The sequence below is a fragment of the Hordeum vulgare genome, chromosome 5H (assembly GCF_904849725.1).
Source record: "Hordeum vulgare subsp. vulgare chromosome 5H, MorexV3_pseudomolecules_assembly, whole genome shotgun sequence".
NCBI classification, from domain to species: domain Eukaryota; kingdom Viridiplantae; phylum Streptophyta; class Magnoliopsida; order Poales; family Poaceae; genus Hordeum; species Hordeum vulgare.
Genome location: NC_058522.1, coordinates 347074025 through 347084936, shown reverse-complemented (window position 1 = coordinate 347084936; position 10912 = coordinate 347074025). Strand labels below are relative to the sequence as shown.

Here is a 10912-nt window from a genome sequence, read left to right as displayed (position 1 = left end):
ATCCTAGTTCTGCCTCCTGGCAGTAATATGTGCTCCTATTATGCTCTACACACCCCACACACAGACGCATACAAGATTCATAACATTTGACTTGACTCAAACAGAACACAAGTACAGAACCATATAAGCCACCTCTTCAACAATTGTGAAAGGGATTTACAAATGCTCTTCTCAAGTGGGATAACACACCACGGACACATACAACATATGTAGGACTTCAGGATCGAGTGTTAGGATTTCAGGATCCCCGGACAATTTTTACTTTTACTTTTCAAACAAATACGTACACATCACTTCGCTTCATTCTTCCCAATAAACATCACCACAAAAGCCGATGGTTACAACAGGCAAGACAGCTCAAAACTGGTCATACGAGTTCAGAGTACGTACATGTCTTTGTTCCCTCTTGACAGGGACAACTGCCAGTTTTTTTTTTTTTTTTTTTTGGAGACCAGTTACCAGCTTAATTTACATAACCATTCTGCTCTAGCCTACCACATTTGACCTGCATCGGCACCACACCGAGCCTTTCAGTACCACTACACAAAATGTCAAAGGGGCCATCAGGGCACGACTCGCTTATTTCAACCCGTATATATCATGAGCCAAGTGACCAGGTTCTAAAACTCGTTTCTTTGCTGCCAGTGTGCTCGCGTGTTCTTCTCGACCTTCAGTAACACCTTCTTACAGTACAGGACCACCGTGGCCAACCATTTATGAACCCGTGATAAACGGGATCTCCGCCAGTGAAGTGGGAAGAGATAGAGGGATGTTTTGACCAGCTAGGTAGGTGATGATACCGGCTACATAACCTGCAAGCGCGAAACCGCTCACCTGCAAGCACAAGTACAGTACGTGTCAACAACCAATTCTAGCTCACTGATGCATAGACAATTGCAATGTGGACACACATCCAGGACAATGAAAAAGGGCACACATTGTTCGCTCAAGTATGTTGTAAACAGGCAGGCTGAACTTTGGTTTAAAACATACTCCCTCCGTCCCAAAATAAGTGACTCAAAAGTGACTCAACTTTGTACTAAAATTAGTATAAAGTTGAGTCATTTTTGAGTCACTTATTTTGAAACGGAGGGAGTAGATCTCTAAGGAACTAAAACAAGCACAGTTTTACTCACTTTAACTAACAACAATACATTTCAAGAACCGGAAACGTTTTTTTTCTTCTTAAAATGCAATACCAAAGCAAAGCATCTAAGCTAAGCTGCAGTCAGAAATTGGAGTTCTGATCTCAACTCTACCAAAAACTACTCAAAGAAACAATATCAGAAATATGGGCTGTATTCAGAAGTTTGGCAGCGAATATCAGAAAATGCACTTAATATACCTGCTAACATGATATAATGAGGTTTCTTTTTTTGTAACAGATTGTGCTGTTAATTTTTATTATGCTGTTTCACATCTCCTTTTTAAGAGCTGGATGAGAAAGAAGTTCACCTTGCGAAGGTACCAAAAGAAATCCACCTTTTCCATTCCCATAAAAGCCACTCCTGCTGCAGAGCCGATGATAAGCATCGAACCACCCGTACCAGCACAGAACGCAACAAGCTGCCAGAAATCTGAATCTTGAGGAAATGAAGTCAGGTCATACATCCCCATGGTTGCAGCAACAAGTGGAACATTGTCTATAATTGCTGATGCTACACCAATGATACTTGCAATGAGGTCAGCGTTTGGAATATTGGCATCAAGATAGTTCGCCAACTGCCTCAAAATCCCTGCAGCTTCCAAGCTAGTGCAAGGAAAGAACAAATCCAACTATCAGAAAATTACGACCATCTAAGTGGGAATGGAATAGACAGTAATAAGTAGAGCACACGCCATAACAGGGTAACAAAATTTGCAAGCATACAAACAATCTGAGTTAGAGGTGTTAGATGTTATAAATTAATTGTGTACTCCCTCTGTAAAGAAATATAAGAACGTTTAGATCACTAAAGTAGTGATCTAAACGCTCTTAAGTAGTGATCTAAACGTTCTTATATTTCTTTACGGAGGGAGTACTTCCCAGTTGCATAAGGGCTTTCCTACTGAGATAAGGATGGGTATGTGGACGTGGAACAACCATTTCAGGAAGAAGGATCGAGTGCTGGAGGCTCCTCTCAAAGGGCGGATGTTTGTCAAGGTGGCTGCGATCTGAGAAGCACTTGAAGCTTGGGCACCGGAGGCACTTTCTGTCTGAGGGCCTGTGGTGCTTTTGACCCTAAGGGGATATTCACACTACTAAGTCATATGACAACTTTTGAACCGATATGTTTTGCTAGTTCTGCTAACCAGTCTTCTAGTGAAAAATTACATTCCACATCAGCTTTAGGTCTATCAAAACCTAAACTGGAAATAGATATACATTTGAAATTAGGTTTAAATGCCTCTTAATAATTTTACGTTACCACTGGCATCACTTGACATTAGTTACATTGCTTTAAGATTCCACAAATTTTCTAAAGGTGAGCTTCACAAGGCAAAGCCCCAAATAATTGTACAGAGTGGAAGGGGGTGGCTGGGTGGGGTTACCTGCCAACCGACAACAGAATACCTAAGAAGAATAGAATTCCTTGTGTATCAATCCGTGAAAGCGCTTGTGGAACTTTCAATCTCTGCCTTCCAGATTCTCCAAAATGTATTGCATCTGTCAGAATCCAGAGAATCCCAAGACCAAGGAGCATCCCCATGAAAGGTGGCAATCCAGTGAGAGATTTGAACACTGGAACAAACACTAGGGCTCCAAGTCCAACAGCAAATACAAGTTGTCCTCGAGGAGCCATTTGCTCTGATGATAGCAAACTTGAAGATGTCTGAGACGATCCATTTGCTTCACTGCATGCAATGTACAGCAAATTATTCCGTAAGGCACATGAATATTGTTTAATGTCATGTATTAAATCAGCCCTTTGTTAATCACCTGGTAAGGGACATCAGGGCCAGTGGGACCATCAACGAAACGACCGAAGGGACAAACAAGCCCTGCCAGATCATAAGCCAAGCAGTTCATCCCACAATCAAAATATGTAGCACTTTGTTGAAGCATGCAGAAAAAAGATAAATGCACAATATTTCACAAAAATTATTGATTGCTGGCAATCTAGATTATGGGGTTTATTTTGTAAAAGGGCTTCCATTCTTGTGATGGGCAAAACACACTACTTGATAACATTTAGATGTGGAGCCATCTTCCATGCAATTTATATTGATTTAAGCAATTCACCTAACTTTGCACTATAAATTATCCCTAAGAGCAACTGCACTATCGAATAGAAATTTATAACTGTTTGATGGAAAGAAATAGCCCTCATAGAGGACATGATAAAATTGGTAAAAATAGTCTTTTCTAAAGAAAGAGAGTAAAAAATGTTTCTCCTGATCTTCTAGTAATATCTTTTAGGAGGCATATTTAAATGTTCTCCTTCAACGTAGTCTCAGTTAATCAACATTTAGAAGGTTCCCCACTAAAGACATGCATTATGTACGATGTCTGAAAAAGTCATATTAACTTCTAAGTGTTTTATCAACACTGTTCAGTAATATAAGGTAGAAAATTATAGCATGGCATAGAAACCTAATGAACAGTTTAGAGAGCTCTAACATTAAGGAAATATCTGCATAATGAACATTTCAGAGAGCTCTTACATGAAGGATCGTCATAAGAAAACCACAAAATACAAGAATAAATGTGTAAATCTGACCTGTATTATTTTTATGGTCGTAATCTGACCATGAATCCACAACATAGTGGTTGTCACATCACCAATTGGTGTCCATGCACCCCCAGCATTAGCTGCTATTACAACAACAGCACCTAGCAACCTATCCCAATAAAACAATGTTTACTTAATATGCCAAACACTCCTTAAAACCATTTATTGATAAACAGAAGAACAAAAAGTTTGTATACCAGCCTGCGGAGATAAATGAGATCTAATTTGTGATCCTGTGTCCATCCCTAACACGATACTATTTTTTGAAAAATACACTTGGAGAAAGCATTAAGCTGCACCAAGTTGGCCCCAAATCAACACAAGAATTATTCCCCAAGCAAACTGTGAAGGTAGCAAATGGACTCACGTGCCGACCTTAGAGATGAGAACAGAAGGTTTGTAGTTTGTACAACTAATAAATTTCCCTTTTCCTTTGTTTTTTAATTTATAGTAAAAGAGTTACTACCTTTGTAAACAAATATAAGATGTTTTAGGCCACTACTTTAGTGATCAAAAGTATTATTTTAATTCAACCTTAGAATTTCATATGGTCACACATTACTTCGAACAACCTTATAAATTTCTTGGGAGCCTTTCCTGTTGATTTGATGCCAAAACAAGCATAGTTTGCTCTTTCACGGCAGAAGGGTGGTTGGCACTACATGCTTTTCCTATTAAGTTGGCCCCTCGTTGCTATGCCCAGCAAGGTGCAACAATCAGTATAAAACAAACTATTGAGACAAAATATTGCCAAGTTGCAATTATCGACATACTATCCCACCACTTGGGTTCAAGTTCTCACAGACAAGAATTTAGGTTACTATTTCTAGCATCGGAGCTTCCCCCTCGGTTTCTTAAAAAAAGGATACAAGCAAGTTCTTGAGAAATCAAATTTAATTGGACCAACCTCCCAACTATAACAGGTCTCGCCAACATTCGCTTAAGCTGTGGCCCTGGAGCCTACACATCTTAATGGAAGATGGTAGAAATAGAGCAAGAGGATAACTTTAAATCAGATCTTTGCTACTATGTACAAAGAATACAAAAACAAAAATTAAAAATAATGAGAAAGCAAAGATATTATCATTGACAATAAATATACCATACGAGCAAAGCAATACAAAATTATGTGCAAAGAAAATTGCTGAGATAATAGAGGTCATACTTTCGGTACTCTGATGGAGGTACTAGTTTCCGGAGCAATGACACCATCACAATAGTCGAAGTTAAATTGTCAAGGATAGAACTCAAAAAGAAAGTTACAAAGCCAACCTGAAATAAGAAATAATGTATACATATAAAAAAATATAAAGCATGATAATTATGGCTCTGAAATGAAACTATGAAAGGTTAGTAATTTAAGGTTACATGGTGAGTTTGTGATACAAGAAGGAATGTAATGTCTAGGGAGAAAGAACGAGCATGAAACTACCTAGGAATTAGAACTATTTCTTCTTTCACAAAATAAGAATTTGTCGCCTTAGGTGCGGTTGTTGAATTGTGGTATGTGCTGCTGTGCAAAAAATAGCTACGTAAAAGTTAGGATTATTTTTGTCAAACCAGATTATAACCTAACTAAGACAGTGTTTATGTGGTTTCACCATACGTAAAGTCACGGTTTAAATTGTAAAGGCTTTCACGTTTAAATTGTAAAAGCTTTCTACCTTGATAATATACATGCAGTCCTTCTGTGTGGTCTCAAAAAAAGAATAAGAGCAGGGGCAGTTCTTTTCGAGGAAACGCTAAACCTACATCTTGGCGCATTGATACGCAGGTAAATTATTTACATGCCTATGAGAAGGCTACAACCATTACGCCAAGCCATTACACCATGCCAATAATGTCAACCAAGACCCCCTACCATCAGTCATCACGAACAGATGCACCTCCTCTTAGATGGTCGTCATGAGACAGCTGGCCTCTGGACTCACAGTACTGAAGATTGAAGAGTTTCGCGCGTAAGTTGCCCAACCTAGAGACTGGGCTGTGGGCACAGTGTGCCATAGACAGAAGAATACCAACAATGAATATGCCGAGTCACTGGAACTAAAGCTGCCTTAGAAGTGAAATTTTTGTGTGTGGGAGTTTTAAGGTTTCCTCTGGATTGAATTACCAGGGGTAGGACAATTTTTCAGTTCAAGGTGAAAGACAGATACCTTTGAAGTGGCATAACATGCACTGTGAAGGGTGCTTTTTCTTTATCCATGTAAGTGATAAATATGGTTTGATCATACAAGTTCAAAACATCTCTGGTATTATAAACTCAAAATATGTGGCTCTAGAACACTTAGTACTATCCCTCATTGGTTTATCACTGGCAACTAATTTCTGTTTGTTGGTTTGTGACGGTAGAACATTTGAGAATTACTCCCTCCATTCCTAAGTGTAAGACGTTTTGGTAGTTCAAACTGAACTACCAAAACGTCTTGTATTTAGGAACGGATGGAGTATAAAGTAAAAGACCTATCTGACATAATATGAAGTTCAATGAGCAAAATATAGATGTAAGAAAGACTCACCACCCAGAGAAGTGTTTTAGGATTTCTAGTAGATATATTGTCAGTCACCAACTTAAAACCTTGATGTGAATCAACAATCTCCACAATGGTCATTGCACCGAGCAAGAAAAACACTATTTCACTAACTTCAGCAGTACTATGACTCAGCTCTTGAATAGCTACGTCAGTCGAGGGAGCCTTAATCATATAAAAAACAGAAAAGGAATGTTAAAGATCAACTAATGAACAACATCTAATTGATACTTAAATATATTAATGACATGAGGATTGCAAAATTGCAATACAAATGTAAAGCATCCTTGTACTTAAGACGTAAGGCATCTTATTCATCAGCTTGGTAAAATTTAACTATGCATCTGAGTATGCAAACACAGAGGCATAAACTCCAGAATATATATTTTAAACAAGTTGATACATATGAACAGCAACTAAACATTGCTTGTAAGTAGTAAGTAACAACTAAGCACCATAATCCAACTTCAACAATGAGGAAACTAGCATATACATGAAGAATATCATAAATATCCTTAACACTGATTACAGTAAAAACAAAATACTTAATTGATAGGGAAGTTTTTTATTTGTTATTAAGAAGATCAAAGAAAAATAATGACATTGAATAAGTTGCTCTCTTATTAAATTGGATGTATGCATATATCAACCATTATCAAGATAGCCCAACTGAGTCAAATCTGAATTTTTTTCTTCAAGGGAGACCACCAGTAACTTGAATTCACAAAAGAGCTGTTGGGGTTTCAAAGATGAATTCACAGATTTCAGCTTACCCCAATACTTCTGATAACCCATAGACAAACAGCCATCAGTAATCCAACTCCACTTTTGTTAAATGCCAGTGATTCCTCAAAAATGATACCTGCATACCCAAGAGCAAATACTAGCACCATTGCAATGTCCTGCAAAAGGAACGTAACCAAGTTCCCAAGAATCATCACCCCGACATCCACAACTACTGACATAAGGACATATGTAATGTGCATGCTAGGATAAAGGCACTACATAGTTAAACTAGTAATTCTAATTTGGTCAAAAACTAGGGAGTGTATGAACCTGGTTAGCAGCAACCCAGGAATGGTTTATTGCAGCTGCCCCAGCCAAAGCCGTTGCAAGGATAGTTAAAGCTTTAACAAGATCATTCTTTGGCTTGTAGTTAGCTTCAAAATACTGTGAGCTAACTTCATCCACGGAGCATAAAGGGTCACAATTGCCAGTCGTCTCTGATAGCTGAAATTTTGGTGAAACATGAACATCTTAGAAACTGCATAGAATATTGTAGGCAGTAGAAACAACAAACCACCAATGCACACATACAGTTAAAATCACTATATCAGTGCTCAAGAACTCCTATGGCATACAATAAATCAGCAATGTCATAGGAGTTCTTGAGCTTCATATGGATTTGCAAATCTTCCTTTTCCGAGTGAGTAGCATTATATAAATTTTCAAATCTTCCGTCACTATATCATTGTTCTCTCACTAAAATTAAATTAGAAATAATTCTATGCACCATGCAAGCGGTGTCTGATAATTGCATTGTTTAATGAAAGCATATAGAACTTTCATAGCACAGACAAATTGAGGTAAAAAGAACATCCTTTTGCTGCCCATGAACATGTTCACTAAAACTTGTGTTGATAATCGAGCATAATATGCAAATCAAATTGTAGCATACCAATATTATCATCCGAGCTTTGGTGTGGGTTTTTCAGATGATGATTACTTTCAAGTAATAACAGGCATTGGGCTGCCAGTCCGCAGACCTGCCCATCACCTACCTGGGCATCCCGCTCACCACCCGTCGACCCTCAGCGGCACAGATGCAGCCGCTGGTAGACGCAGTGGCTGGCCGCCTCCCGTCATGGAAAGCATGGCTCATGAACAAGGCAGGGCGGCTGGCACTGGTTAAATCAGTCCTCAGCGCGATTCCAACTCACCAAATGCTTGCCCTAGCGCCCCCGAAGAAGACTCTGAAGCAACTCGAGAAGATCCAGCGTGGCTTCCTCTGGGCGGGTCGCGAGGCCGCACTTGGAGGACACTGCCACGTGAACTGGCGCACGGTCTGCCGGCCGCTCGCTCTTGGCGGGCTAGGCATCCGAGACCTGGAGCGCACGGGGCTCGCGCTCAGACTCCGCTGGTTATGGCTATCGAGGATGGATGCCGGCCGTGCATGGCACGGCCTCGACCTGCAGTTTTCCCATGAGGAGCTTGGCATGTTCCATGCATCCACCTTCATGGTGGTAGGAGATGGCATCACCGCGCTGTTCTGGGAGGACCGCTGGCTGCATGGGCAGTCTATACGCGAGCTCGCGCCCCTGTTATACCTATGCATCCCCAAGAACAGAAGAAGAGCGAGGACGGTGGCGGAAGGCATCACCGGCAATGCCTGGGCTCGAGACATTCGCGGCGTAGTAGGCCTGCAAGAGATCGGCCAATACCTGAAGACATGGCAGCTCGTAGCACGCATCACTCTGTCCACTGAGCCGGACAAGCTTGTTTGGAAGTGGACGGCCAACGGCATCTACTCGGCGAGGTCCTGTTATCGGGCAACCTTACACGGATCATTGACATGCCATTCATGGCAGCTCATCTGGAAGGGATGGGCCCCTCCGAAGGTCAAGTTCTTTCACTGGCTAGCGAACCTGGACCGATGCTGGACTGCGGCAAGGCTTGCGCGCCGAGGCCTTCCCCACCACACTCGCTGCCTGCTATGCGACCAAGAGCCGGAGACCATCCAACATCTGCTGCTCACTTGCCCCTTTGCGCGGCAGGCCTGGCACGAGACACTATCCTGGCTGCGTATACCGGCCCCGTTGCCAGAGCACGATGCCTCCATCCAGGACTGGTGGAGGAGGGCGAGGGACGCCTCTCCACCATCGCTCCGCAAGGCACTGAGATCTGCCACGCTGCTGGTGCCCTGGATGATATGGAAGCATAGGAATGCGTGCGTCTTCGGCCATATTCCTCCGTCGCTCGACGAGCTATTGAATAGGATCAAATATAAGATTAGGTGCTGGGCTAGAGCCGGGGACAAAGGGCTTAGGGTAGTCTTGCCCCCATCCTGGGATGTCCACTAAACCACCATGTAACAATGTTGTAACCACCTCTTAGGAGGATGTAATCTCCCTTCTTTTCAATACAAAGAAACGCAAGGCTCTTTGCGTTTTCTCGAAAAAATAACACTAAAGAAACCATTCCCAAACTATTTCTATAGTCTCAGAAAGGTGGCATACAAATGTGAGTTTCCATAAGAAGAACATTACGGATGATCTTATAGACTTCCATCACTTAAACTTAAAGGTACCTAACCAAAGAAACTTGAGCATTTTAGATCAAAGTGTTAATATTTTAGTTAAGTTTGATCTAATGGATATAATATAATTCTAGTGGACTAGTGGTTACATGAATCTATTATTATTCTGCATTAGGAGTCGATTTTGGAACAAAGGAGAGATTTGCAAAACCATATGGTACTCCTCCCTCAGAAAAGTATGATGTTCCAACTTGCTAGTAGTTGCCGCAGAACCAGAGTAAAATGACTACTATCAAGCTAGCATTTCATAAACTTGGAGATGTCAGGAAATAGCAACCAAAGTGAAGGAAAAAAAAATGCTTCTACATTCGTTTTCATTTTTCGGAACTACATATTGCAGTGCACTTACCAGCAATATGTAGAATTTATGTAACATGCTATTTACTGCAGCCATGTTTTGACCGAACCTGTTTATTAGCCAATTATAGTGTTCATTCATATAAGTGATTTTGTGCGAGATGCATTTAGAGGCTGACCAACCGAAGCTCAGATCAACAGCTGACCTAAAGGCAGGTTCTTCGGGTTTTGTTGCCATGTTTATTTTGGCAGTGATCCTATATTTCTTTCACGGGGAGGCAATAATGAATAATCTTACATTGTATACCAATTTATTCAAACAAAGCATATGTGAAACGAATGTTTTGCTCTTGAGGCGCGCAGTTTGCACATTCTGTGAGAGAACTCGGAACCGCGCTAGCATGGAAAACAATCTGTTAAAATGTAAGTCGATGCCATATCACACTACCTCGTAGTCCATGGGCTCCTCGTCCTCGGATGGCACGGGCGGCGGGGGCGACGAGGAGGGGGAGGAGGCGCAGAAGCGGAGCGAGCGGCGCCATCGCTGGGTGGAAGGGAGCTGGAGCGCGGTTGTGGCAAGGGGCGGCAGACGGTGGTGGTTGCGGCGGCGGAGTAAGGGGAAGGAGGGGAGGGAGGGGGAGGCTGCTCGGGTGCCGGCGAGCGAGTAGGAGAGCGCCATTGCCAGTGGGGGTTTTGCGGAGTGGCCGCCGAATCGAATGGATGGAAGATGGATGAGAAACCAGTGCGTGTGGGTCCGGCAGTTCAGATGGGAAATGGATTGACGGAATTCGTATCCGGACAAGACAAACTGATACGTCCTTTGGCTGGTCCCGGCTCCATTTGTATTTAGAGTTTGTTAGAGCATCTCTAGTAGCCCTTAAACCCTTAAACTTTTAAAATAGAACCCTTAAATCATTAAAATCGTAAAAAAATTAAAGGTCCAACCCTCAAAACCCTTCCCAGCGTGTAGAAGTGAGGGTTGGGAGGAAAAACTCCTCCCAACCCGCACTCATTTTCCCACATCGCGCGGGAGGTAGTTGGTTCCCCCGCGCGGG

The 10912-nt window shown here is 41.7% G+C and overlaps 1 protein-coding gene across 1 annotated transcript; it reads right to left on the bottom strand.

The window, feature by feature from the left end:
- Positions 1–284: 284 nt before the first annotated feature.
- LOC123395545 (sodium/proton antiporter 2) lies at positions 285–10598 on the bottom strand. The gene is made up of 10 exons (XM_045090557.1): positions 10306–10598; positions 7301–7474; positions 7018–7146; positions 6233–6409; positions 4879–4985; positions 3702–3822; positions 2921–2982; positions 2533–2835; positions 1456–1750; positions 285–834 (listed from the first exon to the last, which is right to left on the bottom strand). The coding sequence occupies exons 1-10, from the start codon at positions 10534–10536 to the stop codon at positions 715–717; spliced, it is 1719 nt and encodes a 572-aa protein (XP_044946492.1). The 5' UTR covers positions 10537–10598; the 3' UTR covers positions 285–714.
- Between the last annotated feature and the right edge of the window lie 314 nt (positions 10599–10912).

Bases quoted from the DNA above. Each gene is read 5' to 3' on its own strand.
- LOC123395545 (XM_045090557.1), bottom strand. From the start codon at position 10,536: ATGGCGCTCTCCTACTCGCTCGCCGGCACCCGAGCAGCCTCCCCCTCC. The intron at 6,410-7,017 runs GTAAGCTGAAAT...TATATGATTAAG, and splicing joins GGGTTATCAGAAGTATTGGG to GCTCCCTCGACTGACGTAGC. The intron at 1,751-2,532 runs GTAACCCCACCC...TCCTTGCACTAG, and splicing joins ATTCTGTTGTCGGTTGGCAG to CTTGGAAGCTGCAGGGATTT.